This window comes from Stigmatopora nigra, chromosome 18, assembly GCF_051989575.1.
Source record: "Stigmatopora nigra isolate UIUO_SnigA chromosome 18, RoL_Snig_1.1, whole genome shotgun sequence".
NCBI classification, from domain to species: domain Eukaryota; kingdom Metazoa; phylum Chordata; class Actinopteri; order Syngnathiformes; family Syngnathidae; genus Stigmatopora; species Stigmatopora nigra.
The window spans coordinates 11,457,428-11,472,913 of record NC_135525.1 but is presented as its reverse complement, the minus strand read 5'-3'; the positions used below and the strand labels follow the sequence as shown (position 1 = coordinate 11,472,913).

The window sequence follows — 15,486 nt, the reverse complement described above, 5'->3', positions numbered from 1 at the left end:
ATGCACTTAATTGTAGTGCCTATTACACATCAGTGTGTTTTTTAATGATAATACTTCACGGAATCAAAACCTAAATCATTTAACAGAAAAAAACATGATGCAGCTGGGGTTATTGGCGTCCTCTAGCACACCAGCACCTTGATTTAAAAAGAAAATATTTAAGGTGACATCTTTTGATGCAATAAGACATCTTTTTTTAATTTTGGTGGGTTGTCGAATAATGTCATTATTGAGGACCTGAATTTAAAATGCTGGAAAGGTCAAATAAACAGAAATGAAATGAATGAAAAGGTCAAATCAAGAACAACAAGGGCATTTATTTCAACCTTTATTATCTTGTTCTTCTCCACTTTAAATTAATTTCCTCTCCTTTTTGTAACATCTGAAATAAACAAAACATCCTCAACAGGAGTGATAAAGACAGACTTAATTTAAATTGATACATAACATCCCAAAAAAAAACAAAAAAAAAACTGTAAAACATTACAGCGACTGTCTTTTAACGTGTCTGTAAAAAACACCGTTTCAGTTTCCAGCTGAGCTTGGGGCTTCGGATTTGGACATTTCAATACAAATGCCTTCAATTGGTTGCTTAGTCTTAAAAACAAATCATCTTTAATTTCATAGAGCAAAAAGAAAAACAACAAACGTGAACAAAAACACTGCTTTAAAAAAAAAAACACAAATTAAGAGACATATGCAATAGTGCCAATGTTTTCGAACTTTTCAGCTATCACAATGTCTGGTGCTCACACACACACAAACACACACTTACACACACATTCTCAAAAAAAAAAAAAGCCAAGCTGTCAGATAAACATCTTTTCACTTCCCTGACTGAAGCAGATAAGTTTTTCCAAAGCAAGTGCGCTTGAAAGAATCTCTCATGGACACAAAAAAGCACATTCAACACTGTAGCCTGAACACACTCTTCCTAAATAGCATCACATTGTACATCCTCTTTTTTTTTTTTTCTCGGTCATACCGTCAACGTCATGCACCACGCACACGCAAGGCGAGGAAGAGGAGGAAGAGGAGGGCACCTTGAAAATAAGTGAGCATCGTCATGGATATTGACGTCATTAGAATAACAACTCAGTTGATTTCTTTGAAAGGAGGAAAACAACAACAATAACAACAACAACAAGAAGAAGAAAAATACAATAGCGAGGTCAGTGTTTGGGGAACAGAGAGATCTCGATGGACAAAGTTTCACGTTTCTCTTCAAACAGAGACAACCGTATGGAGATCAGTGTTTTGCAAAGAGCAGTGTGTAACTTGTATTTATGTGTGTAGTTGTGTGTGTAAGTGGGCCAAGGCCACTGCTGACGTAACATTACAAGTCATCCTGTAAGGTCGGTGTCGAGTTGTGGAGGGATTTGTATTGGGTGAGTCAACAACAAACCCCCAGAGGCATATAGTGCAAGTTTGGCTAAGTTGGTTTGTTTTTTTTTTTGTCATTTTTTTGTCTTTTTTTCTTATTTTTTTTAACCCTGGGTGGGTCCCATGTTGATGGCATTTCCTCCAAGGTAGAGGAGGGGAAGGGGGAGCGCCTCAACTCCTTTAAAAAAAAAAAAAAAAAAGGTTGCCGCTGGTCCAGTTGAGAGCGAGTGAGGCGCCGTGGTGGTCCCCCCCCTCCCGAACCTGGTGGACCAGACGCACTTCAAATCCTTTTATCAAGCTTGTGAACATGAGAACTTAAGTACTCCGGGTCTAAGAAGGCTCAGTCTTGCAAGTCGTCGACATTAAATACAAAAAAGGAGGAGGAGGAGGGTGCTTTTAGGGTGGTGAAGACAAACGTGGCACACCGAGAGAGCAAAACGCGTTGACGTGAGGCCGTCACAGTACATGCCTGAGTGATTGGGGGCGGGGCCAAGGGGTGTAAAAAGACACAAGTGGGCGCTTCAAGTTTCACTCTGGTCTTGGATGATGTCACGGGGCAGACAATGTATTGCATGTGGCCTTGACGGGAGACCCGTGTCGCTTCCATTCGCGTGGAAATCCAGCGCCATGCGGGGACCATTCATTTTTTTGTTGTTGTTTCCAAGATGGCCGGCCACACGTCAGATGGAGTCGGCGCCCCCTCCCAGGAGGTCCCCCGGTAGCAGCGAGGCCGGGCTGCCCATCTGGTGGCGATCTTCCAGTACCGGAGAGGCCCACAGGCTACTAGCTGGGTAGCCGCCGGCGCCGCCGGCCACGCCCATTCCACCCACGCTGCCCCACAGAGCTTGGCGGCCCGCCTCGGCCCCCGCTCCGGCGCCGTTGGCGCTCCACTGGGAGAAGATGCCCAAGGCGGGGGCGGCCGACTGTTCCGACGAGCCGCCCGGGCCTTCCAAATTCTGCCAGGAGGATTCGGAATGCCCGGATGGGACGCTCGTACCTGCCGAGGAGGAGGAGGAGCCTCCCTCGCCAACGCCGCCGCCTCCCGCCGTGGCCGTGGAGGAGAGGTCGCAGGCGCCCCCGCCGCCGTTAGCGGACACCGTCGAGGACGGGACGGAGCCAGTGGCGGTGGCGGCGTTGCTCCCCGCTCCGGCTTGGGAATGTGCGATGTATCGGGCCACGTCCTCCTCGCTGACAAATTCGGCCAAAATGGTGGTGTTGCCCAAAACGCACCTGTCCAAAACATGACAAATTCAAAGTCAGGCTAGGGAAAGCATTTTGCCACAAAAGGCTAACCACAACATTGTATCGATTGAAACACAGGTGTCAAAGTGGCGGCCCGGGGGCCAAATTTGGGCCGCCGTATCGTTTTGGGCGGCCCGGGAAAGTCAATCGTGAATTTCTGTTTTAGGATCAAATAGTATAGATTTATATTAAATTTCCTGATTTTCCCCCTTTCAAATCGATAATTGTAAATGTTTAATCATTTTTTTCTGTTTTTAGATCAAAAATCCTAAAAAGATATTTTAAAAAAGCAAAAATAAACATTGAGATCCATGAAAAAACGGAATATTCGGAGCTTTTAATCCATTTATAAAAAAAAAAAAATCGGGCCACCCAAAATGATACGGCGGGCCACATTCGGCCCCCGGGCCACCACTTTGACACCCGTCATTGAATGGATCAAATATTCTGTTAAGAAATGAAAAAGTCTTACATGTGGAGAGCACTCTGAGCCTTGGCCGCTTCCTGTTTGGAACCGTAACGGATAAGTGCACTGCCCTGGGTCAATCCCAGGTGAAAGGTCAACAGGGGGCCGTGTTGCATGCAGATGGTCCGAAGCGTGGAGCCGTCAATCTGAACCAAAAAAAAAAACATCCAGTCACTTGGGGGGGAGGAGCTTGGTCCGACGGCGACCGTCAACTTACCTGCGGCGTGAGATTGCTGAGCACCAACCAGCAACTTTCCCGCGAGCTGCCATCGCTCCACGCCACACCTTCGGACAAAATATCGTTTTTAAAATCCATAACCTTTTCCATTTCTTGCAAATACGAGCATTTTGGACTTTACCGGCACTGCCCGAACCACTGCTCCACCCCCTGCCGGCCAGTCGCGGGGCGCCGGAGGACCACGGCGTGGACGATATCTGCTTGTGACTGGCTAAGCCCGGAGGTGGGCGGGACATCTGCGCCTGGTTGTTGCCGCGACTGGCCTTCCAGGACTTGTGCCCGATGGGCTCGGGGGGCCATCCGCTCTTGTAGTCTGTGTACTTTGCTGTTGGAGACAAAAGGGAGGGGAGGGGCGTTGAAGTCGCTGGCCAATGAGGAGAGAGCACCAGTGGGCTTTTGTACCCGAGTTGTGTGCGTGGTTGAGGGGATCGGAGGCACTGTAGGGCCAGGCACCAGGTGAAGGCAGTAAGGTGTTGAGGGGGGGGATGGAATCTGGAAAATGGTACATTTGCTTTTGTTTGTGTTTTATGCGTACGTGCAAAAGCGCAGTGCAAACAATGGCGGCCACTAACCGGAATTGTCTTGTAACAACTGGTGCTCGCTGTCATTGAGGCCCGGAGAAGCGGTATTCCCCATCATGCTCCCTGGCGTCATGTACGGGTCCGTTTCGGGGTCGACACGATCGATTCCCTTCCAGGGAACGCCGGGCTGGAACTCTGGAAGACCGGGAAACGGGAGACGCTTATCAAACCCGGTTGCTTAGTAACCAAAAAAGCCAGAGCGCTTACCGGGAGGCCAGCTGGGCGCCGCGCTAGGCTTGTTGCTACTCATCTTGCCGGGAGTGCGATGCCAATTACCGCCGCCGCCGCCTTGTGCGTCCCCGACAATCATGTCGTACTGCGAGTAGGGCGAGCCCCCCGCCATCTTCATGGGGTTGACGGGGCCTGGACCAATCAGAGTTGGTATCATAAACACGGCCGTCTGTCAAAATCTGTGGCTATGTGACCAGAACAAAAGTCTTACTGACCATTTTTGTGGAATGCGTTTTCCGGCGAGGACGTGTCCGGGGAGGCGTGGCCTTCCATCATCCATTTAAAGCGCGATTGTTGAGCGCCCATGTCCTTCAGAGCGCCGGGCGGCCCCACCACAGAGCCGCCCAGCTCCCCCAGACCCGGGAGGTTCACGCCAGAGCTAAAGCCTGCACATGGAGTAAAATGGCATTAAATTAGGGGTGGGTAAACTACGGACCGCGGGCGGCGGAGGAGGGGCTTACTAGAGTAGGGTCCCAGCGTTTTCTGGTGCAGATCCGCCACGGATGCCGCCAGGCCCTGGTGGGGTAGGGAGTCGCCCCCGTGTAATTTGGCACCGCCTCCTCCGTGATGGGAGGGCGAGAGTTTGATGTTGCCACCTAAAGTCCCGCCCACTTGCTGCCGTTGTTGTTGTTGGACTATTGCCATGATTCGAGCCAACTGTCAAAAAGGCACCAAAAAACAACATAAGTCCATCGATATGTGTTTTTTTTTCTTTCCAAAATGAGGTTTTTAAGAGTTGTACCTGTTGAGGGTCAGCTTGCTGCCGCACGTTGGGTGGAAACTTTCTCTGGTTTTGCAGAAGCTGCTGTTGAGGCTGCTGCTGTTGCTGCTGTTGAAGGAGGAGCTGACAGGCCTAAAAAAATGGAATGGATGGTGAATATCATTAAAAGTGGACTGCAAAAGAAGCTGCAAATCACTTGAGAGCTAAATTTTAGGATACAATGCTCACCAATTGAAACTGGATGTGCGGTGGGTAAATGCTGCTGAGCATGGCAATTTGCTGGGGGGAAAGTTGGGGAGGGAACACGCCACCGCCAACGCCACTGCCAACGCCGCCCACTCCTGCCACTCCTCCGACGCTCCCGCTGGGAGGAGGCATCTGCTTCAGCATGGAGCTCGGCACCTAAAGGAAATATATATATATATTTTTTGGTTTTACAAAATGATTTTTGAACTAAAAACAAAAAGAAACAGATTAAAAAAGATAATTATTCATTAAAAAAAGGGGAAAAAAATCTGAAAAATTAAAATACATCTATACTCTTCATTTTAATTTGATCCTAAAACAAAATCTTGATCGACTTTTTCGGGCCGCACAAAATGATGCGGCGGGCCAGATTTGGCCCCCGGGCCACCACTTTGACACCAATTCTAATTTATGTGCATATAAGCCATACCCTCAATTCAGTCATATTTTTTTGCAACAAATACGGCCTATATGAGGTAAAATACGGTAAAGAAGGTTAAATTATGCGCACCTGCGGTGACAGGAACTGATGAGGCACTTGTGCTCGTATCCCTGGGGACGCGTTGACGGTCGGGACGTTGCCGGGCTGGTGTCGGCTCTGAGACATCCCTCCACTACTGCCCAGGAGATTGTGGCCGCCCTGTGACCCCAAAAAATGAAAAATTCAGTTTCACCAAGACAACCGATGAATGGTGACAAATACAGAAAACGACGCGGATGGAGCTTCCAAGATGGGAGGATAGATACAAGAGGAGGAGTTATCTTACTTGTCTAAAAGGGATAGTGTGATTGAAGAGGGAATGGGCCTTGTAGGCAGTGGCTGGTGAGAACACAGAGCAAGGAGCGTCCTCCCCGAGGTACCCATCCTGATTGGTGGAGAGCGAGCTCTACCCCAACGACAACAAGTACCACAGAAGGGAATGAAGGAAAAGGGGGTTGCCGTCAAAACGGAGGAGAAAAGGGAAAGTGTGAAGACTGCCATCGCCACGTTTGGGGGGAAAATGGAGGAGAGCGTACCTTGTCATAGAAAGAAACTGTGTCTCCAGCCGCCGCCTCTTTGGAAACGGGGCAACGATAAGCCAATCCGCCTCTGGCTTTTCTGGCGTCTCCGTTGTAATCCATCATTCCCATGGCTCGTTTTTCCAGCTCTATCTTTTTCTCCTGGAGAGCACCCGAAGTCAGATCCATGTTTGCTCCTCCGGTCTGATCGTCATTCTGTCCAAAAGAAGAAGATATTGTCATTATTTTTCTTTTACAGCGCAAGTCAGCTTTTAGATGGCTAGCTTGTGAAAGAGGCTAACTAAAGAATGGAGGTATAGCAGTTAAAGGGTTATAAATGGATTAAAGGGCCTGGATATTCTGTTTTTTATAGATCTAAAACCATATTTATTTGAGCTTTTTTTAAATATATTTTTAGATTTTACAAAATGATTTTTGAACTGAAAACATGGACTAAAAAATGACAATATTTGATTTAAAAGGGGGAAAATCAGGCAATGTAATATCCATCTATACTCTTCATTTGAATTTCATCCTAAAACAGAAAGTCACAGTTGACTTTCCCGGGCCACACAAAATGATGTGGCGGGCCACATTTGGCCCCCAAGCCGCCACTTTGACACCTGTGACCGAGCTCACGTTTCTGGCAAAAAGCCTATGATGCAGAAACGACATCAAAAAACGTTAAACTGACTTACCAGAAGCCCCATATTTGAAAATTGTCTGTTCATGGGGCTCATCCAGGAATCTCCTCCGCCAACCTTGAGTGGGCCCTGCATGAGATGGAATGATTTTGTATTAATGGTGAATTGACTTTATTTTTTTCAAGCAACATTGTGGTAAATGTCCCATTTGGGCAACCAACCTTGTTGCTAGCCTTCTTGACATTGTGGCTCTGAGCCCATCCACCGGTGCTCCCCTGACCCCAAGACGAGCCGCTACCCTGGGAGCCGGCGCTGTTCCACATGCTCCCACTTTCCTCCTCGTCCTCCCAGCTGGAGTGACGGGATGCCGTGACGGAGCCCTCTTTGTCCCCCCAGCTGTCTTGCATAGACTTGGATCCTGTTGAGAAGATCATCTCTGTCAGTATAGTCATGCCAATTGAACCAATTTCATTGATGTTTACTAGTATAAGACTATGGTCAAGGGCAAAGAGACATATGCACCCGTCATAAGAGCCACATGTGGCTCCCGACCCATAGGTTCCCTACCCCTGGTGTGGAGGGATGGTGTCAAAAGTTTGCACTTTGATGGCCCATGTTTGAAATAGGTCCAAAAAAAAAGTTTTGAACTGCATTTTGACAGTTTATACAAGGCAGGGGATGGTTTTGCAGAGGTGAAAAAGGCACATACATAGGTGAAAAAGTTGAACTGATGGGGGTTGGGATGTCGTGGGAGGAGGGTGGGGGTAGTAGCTTTTGGCTCAAGACGTCCAGCACCGACCGAGCTGACAAATCTTGAACCAGCGGGGGTTGGGCTGAAACAAGCAGCTGACTCCAATCCACTGATTGCACTCGCAGGACACTCAGTATTGCTCTTTATGAAAAGCTACATTTTGTGGAATAGTTTCAAATGAAAGCCTAGTCTTATGGGATGCTAGGCCTTTATATAAAATCAAAAGCCATTTTTGGCATCATTACACAGCTGTGTAGAATGAAATATGTGAAATATCATTCAACAAAGGTGCTCTTAAATGGGTCAAAATAGTCAAAAGTTTGCACTTTGATGGCCCTCGTTTGAAGTAGGTAAAAAAAAAGTTTTAAAAATGGCTTTTGACCGTTTATACCAGGCAGGGGTTGCTTTGCAGAGGTGAAAAAGGCACATACATAGGTGAAAAAGTTGAACTGATGGGGGTTGGGATGGAGGGAGGGAGGGAGCTTTTGGCTCGAGCCGTCCACCGAGCGAGCTGACCGACAAACTTGAAGCGACGGGGGTTGGGCTGAAAGAAGCAGCTGATGCCGATCCACTGATTGCACTTGGAGCACACTTAGTATTGTGGAAAGCTTTCCTCTTTAGAAGGGGTTTCTACAAGGGGTTTCTAGCATAGCGCCAAGAAATGAATTGTGTCTGGATAACGTAAGGTAGCCTCACCAGCTTTAAGCGAGTTGGAGGGAGGGTTTCCCCATCCTGATTTCCCCCCAGCGTCATCGGGTTCTCCCCATCCAGAAGGTACGTCTGTGGGTTTTCCCCAAGCGGATGTGCCGTTATCTACCGTGGGACTGGCTGGAGGCGTCCCACCCCAACCTGAAGAACCTGCAGAAAACACACTTTGTTAGAACATGCATATTGACAATGGTTAAGGTCTCATCAAGACCTGCTTGCCAAGTCTTCTTTGTTCCACTCACCAATGGCAGCGGGCTTTCCTTGTCCATGACCAGCGCTAAAGTCCCTGCCACCACCCGGGGGTCCCGGGGCGGGTCGGTTTAGCTGCTGCGTTTGAGGCGAAGGTCCCCGTTGAGGTTGAGTCGGACCAGCGGGGTTGCTGTTCTTGTCCCACAGATTGACCGGCTTGTAGTTGTAATGCGTGGGGTCTCCCCATGCCGACGTTCCATCGTCAATTTCATTTTTCCTGTTGGAAGACGGCGGGGAAGGTTCCTCCCAGCCACTCGTTTCAGATCCACTTGAGCCGATAGCGTGACAAGCTGGGATGGGTCCCGAGGTCCAGCCTGAGTTTTGGTTCTGGCTTTGGGAGATGGCTTTTCTCCCGGCGGGGTGCCCTTGCATAGCCCCTTGGTCCAAAGCTTGCGGCAAGTGCGTGGGCTGATTGCGGCCTTGTGATTGTTGCTGTTGTGCCTGCAGGCCCGTGATTGAGGCCGACTGGCTGTTTGGCATTTGCTGCATTTTATTTCCTGCGCTCCAAGTGGGGTGGGCTTTGGAGGCAGTCCCGCCACCGCCACCGCCACCGGCCCCCCAAGATCTCCGCTGAGCTTCGTCGTCCCAACTCCCCCAAGCCCCGGAATCCCCGGCCGAATTCCTTCCTCCATTCTTGGATGGGTCTTCCCAAGTGCCGCCATTATTTGATTTGGAATCTTGCTCCCCCCAGTCCCTACCTGCCCCAACCTTCTGCCCCGAGCCCCAGCCACCGCCTCGGCCTTCCCCGCCCATTTCTTTCCAGCCGGCCCCCCTGTCGTCATTCCCCCCTCCCCAGCCTGCGCTGGCGGGGTTTCCTTGTTGGCCCATAGCACCCCCCCAACCGCCGCCATTCCCTCGATTGGTTCTCCATTCTTCATTCGCCCACCCTTTGGTCTCTTGATTATCTACGGCACCCCAGCCGCTAGCTTTCCCTTGCTGGTTATGTAGCGGTGGTCCCGTTCCACCGCCGCCGCCGCCAGTACCCCCGGCGACAGCCGGACCAGATTGCGAGACGCCATGATTAGTCACATTGGGGGCCGAAGGAGGCGGGGCTCTCCCATTTAAAGAGGCCCCGCCGCTGCTACTGCTGCTACTGCTAGACTCCCAGGCCTCCCCCGAGGAGCCAGCAGATGAAAGACAGGGAGGATGGACCCCGGGTCTATTGGAATCCCCTACGGGGCCTCTGGAATACTGAGAAGAATTTCCAAGGGACGTGGGGTGTTTGGCACTCTTGTTGTGTTCCGCCTGACCTTCCAGATCCCAGGAGGTGTTTTGTCTAATCTGCGTTTGGCCCCAGCCCGTGTTGGAGAGTACCCGTGGATCCAGATCGGGGCGGCCCAGCAGGCTCTGTAAGGCGGCTTCGGTATCGGGCGTCTGGCGGCGGGGTCGTCCGCCGTTCTGATCCCTTTCGCATCTGGAATTTCCGCCGCTGGATCCTGCTCCTCCTGCGCCCCGTTCGCACCATTCCCCCGTCTCTCCTTCTCCTTTCTGATTGTCCCAAGCTCTGTTGAGGGTGCTGGAGGCCACGGCCGGATTGGCAGCCGTGCTGCATCCGCTACTGCTGCTATTACTACTACAGGCCCCCCCACCGACTTCCCCGGCGGCGCAGGAGCTGGCACCCCAGTCCACGCCGCCAGACACCCCCTTTTCTACTCCTACCCCTGACGCCCCCCACCCTCCCTGAGTTTGACCATCATTTGTTCCAGCAGCACCCCAAGAGTGAACCCCGGCAGAGGGCCCCGGATAAGCCCAACCCGCGGACCCGTCGCCCTCCCATCCATCGGTCCCGGGGGCACCCGTTTTGGAATTGGGCGCAGGGTAAGGGTTCTGGCGCCTCCACGAGGAAAGCAGATTGTGGTCGTCGCCGGCTCCCTCCTCCTCTCCTGCGATTTTTGGTCCCGCCGATTGGCCATCCCACTTCCCCGCCGCCATTTCTCGGTCTCTGGATTGCATTTGGTGAAGTTGGTGCTGATGAGGAGGGTTGGATTGATTGACATAAAAAGCTTGGTGAGCCCCTAGCACCCCGTCCGCCGTGGCCTTTGCCCCGACGGAAGCAGAATTGTTGTTGGCAGATAAATTCCCCCCGGGACCCTGATGGTGGAAGGAAGACGGGCCTCCTTCCCCTCCACCGGGCCCTTCCTGTTGCACTAAAGCGGGCCAGGCCGAAGGGTTGGCATTTGGGTTAAAGTTGGCAACCGGAATCCCGCCGCCCCCGCCCCTGTCAACGAGGCCACTAGCATCGTGGCTCGCCGGGACGACGCCGGCTTTGGAGGCAGAAGCCGACTGCTGTAATGCGGGCCCAGCCGAAGCTACTGCATTTCCTCCTCCTCCTCCGAGGTGACCCTGGTGGGCGGCAGCCGTCCCCCAGGCCACACTAGCGGACGACTGCATACATTCATTGGGCAAAGAGAACAAGGAAGTGGACGAGGACTGGCTGCCAGAGGCACTAATGCTGTTCACAGGCATTCCGTTGTTGTTGCCGCTTGGGCCGTTTAAGCCGCCTCCCCCTCCGGCCACAGCCAAAGAAGCTCCTCCTCCTCCATCACTTCCGGCAATGCTGGGCCACTCTTCCAGGTCGTTCCCATCTACAATCACCTTCTCCCTGCCCTGAGAGGAGGCCTGGTTGCCTAAGCTTGTGCCCCACGTGGAATTTGCATAATTAGAAGTAGTGGTAGAAGCAGCGACGGATGACGAGGGGAGAGCCAATGAGGAGGTAGCCGCACCGGGATCTGAGAGGATCACACACTTTAGTTAAGAGAGGGAATGTCATGTGTTTTCAACGGGCGCAATTCCTACCTGAGATGGCCGCCGCATTTGCACCGGAGCCTTCCCCGCTGCCTCCCCCTCCCAGCAGCATGGAGGACAATGGCGGCTGACCCCTTTTCAGTAGCACTTTATGGTCCTGCTGGCAGCGGAATCTGGGCGGCACTTCTCTCGGCATGTAGCGGGCTTGTTGCTGGGCCGCCCCACCGCCGCCGCCCGCGCTCCCCGGAACGCCGGCGCAGGAAGAAGCGGCGGAAGCGGAGGCGGGCTGTCCGTTGGCCACGGCCAGGCGCTTGGCATTGTTGCCACCCTGCGACTGGGCGGCAGCGCAGCCGGGGCCCGATGTGGCTGGAGACGGGGCCCCCGAGGGGACGGCTCCGGGACTGGGAGAGGCCGAGCTGCTGGGGGCGCCAGGAGGATGGACAGATGCCTGCTTGCTCAAATCTAGTCCTGAAAGACAAAATGGAGGGAAAAATGCACTTAATAGCCAGAAAAAATGGACTTGTACCACTTATTTGAAACTAAAAGTGGATGCATATCAAGTTAGTTTTTACCAACAATGACATGTAAAAGTAAAAATGCAATTTTAAATTAAATGAAATATAATGGTCAGATTAGATGAGGCTCTTTGACTTGTAAGGTATCAAATTTCATTTTTCTAGATGAGGGAATGGCTTACCTTTGTTTTTTTGTTCTGTAACCTAAAATAAAGACATAAACAGATATGAACACATTTTGTCACGCTCCATTAGACATTTGTATTCAAAAAATTAGACGAGTTGAATCAGAATGGGATATTCATTTGGAGTTATAGACTAAATTTGACCGTTTTTAGTCAACAAAAACAAAGCATAAAGTGAAACATACCTTCTGAGAGGCTTCCCTTTTCCTTTTATCTTCTTTCTTCCTTTTCTTGTCTTCCATGAACTACTGCTCCAGTCGTTTCTTCTACAAAGTTCAAAAACAACAAACCATCATTATACATAAGGAATGTATACAGAAATATTATATATAGGTGGAAAAGCCAAGAATAACATTTAACATGAGGGCCACAATGATCATCCTCTTTAAATTTAGGCAGCCTCGTCATCCTGTCAAGCATCTGATGACATTTTGTCTTTTTCCGTACCTTGCTGCATTAATATTCAGAGGCAGCTGGCCCAACATATGTTATGTGCAGAATGACAGTGTATCCATTAAAAACTAGAAATGTTAACTTTAGTGTGCACTAACGTTAAAGAGGACAAATGTAGCGTCCATGAAGGACAAAGTCATGTCTGCAAAACACCAGTGGTCATTTCAAAAAGAGCGTAATTGTTCTGGTAGCATTCTCAGAAATGACAGCCACTATTTTATCGTCTACTTTGTTGAAATGACTTGTATTCAATCACGATTTAACATAATAGCGTTGCCTATTAAGCTTCCATTCAATGCACCAATAGCAGAATTGAGCTGTCTAATGTCACAAAACTACATTTTTGACGTGTCTATACCCCAAAGCAAAGTATTTAAAAATATAGAGTGTTTATTAAGCTCAACATGAAGGGGTCGGTGTGATATATTCTTTGTATATACCCTTTATAGAAGATATAAAGCAGTATTATGATAGATATACAGTGGCCCCCGCATGTAGCTGAAACGAGTGGGTGTCATTATCTTGACTGCGGATATATTAACACCCAGAGAAAACACCTTAGTCGGTTGTCACTCACCGTGTTATAAAGCAAATATTAGTTTAATGTGGCCAGAAATCATGCCAGTGAGCATTAGCAAGGCAAGCTAATTTCCCATTGACAGCTACAAGTAGCACTAGGCTAACTGCGTTAGCAACAAATGAGCTATCGAGACGCAATATCATGACAAAGCTGCATTTTGGCGCATTTACATGCATTCGTCCGAGTGTCAAAATAAGCAACAGCTATTAGACACTCACCTCAGTAATCACATATGAAGAAAAGCTATCCAGCTTTCTGCTAAAGTGCTTCAGTGCGTTTTTTCTTTTTAGCTTTCTGAGGCATTCGTCGAAGCTACAAGAACAAGCGACGCCTGAGCGAGTACGTCAAGTAAATGAACTTTCATGAAAACACGCCAAAGACACGGCACTGGCCAGTAAACAGGTCATGCGTTTGGAGCTGCGTCGAGGAAAAAAATGGGAGAGAAATGTTGAATTTCAAAGCTCCGTGGAGTCAGTCGCTAGACGGGCGGCCATTTTGCTACTCAGCGAGAAGAGTCTCCAATGGCTAGCAGCCAGCGGCAGCTGCGTGGAAGCTCTCTGACTGGCTGCCCTGGAACGAGAGGGACGCATCAAAATACACTTTTCACCTTCAAAAACTTTGTCCAAGTGGCTAAATACTTTTTGTAAAAGTCTCTCTTTTTTATTTTGCATGAGTTGGCAGAAAGAAAACAAGCTAACTTGTTACAAAAATGTTGTGGAGCGATGACATTGCATTTATATTGATTTGTTTTTTATTTATTTTATTTTTTTAGAAATGGTGAATGTACAGTTACTCGTGAGGAAAATGCTTTGATTATCTATTTTATTTGGCAATAATATATCAGTGTCTTTCTTGACTGCTATTGACAGGCTGACAATTTAAAAAAAAGTTTTGTGCAAGTCATGTTGTCCCATTTCAACCACTAGATGGCGTAAACACACAACAAATATTCACTTGATTGTTGCAGTTTTTATGGAAAAAAAAGTTGTAGTTTTTTTAAATTCATTCATTTTCTGAACTGCTTATCCTAACACGGGTCGCAGGGGTGCTGGAGCCTGGGATACCCTGAATTGCAGGGGCCTTAAGCAATAAAAAAAATAAAGTTATATATCATTCAAAGAATAAACTGGAAAAAGTACAACAATTCATTTCACGAATGGTCACCGGACGTTTGGTCACCGGTCTTTTGGTCGCCGGTCAAATGTACTAAGATATTAAACAGTACTTAGATATTAAACTCTCTCCTGAATATAATTTTGAGAGCTGGTTTCAACAGTAAACTCTGTCACCAAAAGACCAGCGACCAAAATGGACCAAAAGACCGGGGACCAAACGTCCGAGCACCCCGAAAAAGGCCTATATTTTCTCTGCCTGCAAATGACTGTGATTTATGTTCACCCAACCGCCTTGTTGGGGTGTATTTACGAATTAAAACGCCCGTACAAATCGGTATTCTTGAGAAATTGACGTATAAAGCACTTCTACAAGCTCCTGGATTTTAGTACGGCGCTCGCGGAGACAGGAAGTGAAGGTGACTGGCCCAAGAATGCGTCTGCTCAATGGCTCCGCCCACAGGAAATGCCAATCTGGCCCTGTTGCGGTCCAAATAGGCCGTGTGGACTTCATTTGGTTTACGATGGAGAGCCAGATGAACGTTATGATGGAGGAGGAGGAGGAAGAGGAGGGAGAGGAGGAGGAGGCTCCTCTCCTGCTCTCCTAGTTTAGATAAGGTGACATCTGATGGCTTCGGGAGGTGTTCTGGCGGTCCGCTGGGGTCGTTGGGGCAGACCATTCCGAGCCGCTGAAGACTAAACATTCCTCGTGGCTCCCATCAATCACTTTTTTTTCCAGTGGGCATGCGCAACAAAACACATATGGGAACATCTAAAAAACCACGCTACTCCATTCCCTCATCGCATTAAAATGTGTGGCATTAGCCTAGCTGCTTTTCTTCCCTTTGTTGTCGTTACTAGGCTAATTACTAGCATAAATGCTTTATAATGCCTTAAACTCAAGAACTCCCGGCGGTGGGTGGAGAACTTAAGGCGTCCGCCGCCGTTTGTTTTCCACCGCGTCTTCATTTCCGTCAATTCTGAGTCGACAGGAAGTGTGGCGGGCGGACCAAACAATGGCCCATTGTGAGGACGCGCGAGACTTAAACAGGAAATGGCGCCAAGACGCCAGGGCGCAAAAATGGCCGACTTTTTCTGGCCACTTCTGCACACGCGTTGGCACGCAATTTCCAACTTGATCCAAAAATCTCTTTCTGGATGTCCACCGTGGCCAGAAAATGCTCGACCAATAGGAGCCGAGCGTGGCGGGCTGTTGCCGTGCCAGGAAAAGAAAAATGTCTCCGTCCTTAAAAAAAATAATAAGGCAGGGAAAAAAATGGCCATAAAAGGGATGGCAAGCACAACGGAGATGACTATGGCAAAAAAAGTTGTTGTAAGTTGATTTATGAGTTTTAAATCAACATTTTAATATGTTTGCCATGTGAACTAACATCAAAAAAAGCTTAGGCAAACACGCCGGAATGGAAAAATATGATA

General features: G+C 49.1%; 1 protein-coding gene across 3 annotated transcripts; it reads right to left on the bottom strand.

Moving 5' to 3' along the window:
- Nucleotides 1-297: 297 nt before the first annotated feature.
- Nucleotides 298-13,542, bottom strand: tnrc6ba (trinucleotide repeat containing adaptor 6Ba). Of its 3 annotated transcripts, XM_077738754.1 has the most exons (22): nt 13,156-13,541; nt 12,090-12,170; nt 11,902-11,923; nt 11,256-11,672; nt 8,453-11,188; nt 8,199-8,360; nt 6,973-7,169; nt 6,806-6,880; nt 6,126-6,323; nt 5,876-5,995; nt 5,620-5,748; nt 5,091-5,264; nt 4,884-4,994; nt 4,603-4,798; nt 4,357-4,527; nt 4,118-4,273; nt 3,902-4,045; nt 3,732-3,821; nt 3,451-3,654; nt 3,309-3,376; nt 3,098-3,237; nt 298-2,613 (listed from the first exon to the last, which is right to left on the bottom strand). In XM_077738754.1, the coding sequence occupies exons 2-22, from the start codon at nt 12,144-12,146 to the stop codon at nt 2,064-2,066; spliced, it is 6,117 nt and encodes a 2,038-aa protein (XP_077594880.1). In that variant the 5' UTR covers nt 12,147-12,170; nt 13,156-13,541; the 3' UTR covers nt 298-2,063. The 3 variants fall into 3 exon arrangements, with proteins under 3 accessions (XP_077594880.1, XP_077594881.1, XP_077594882.1); XM_077738755.1 differs by lacking the exon at nt 3,732-3,821 and having other exon boundaries at nt 13,156-13,542; XM_077738756.1 differs by lacking the exon at nt 5,876-5,995 and having other exon boundaries at nt 13,156-13,540.
- Between the last annotated feature and the right edge of the window lie 1,944 nt (nt 13,543-15,486).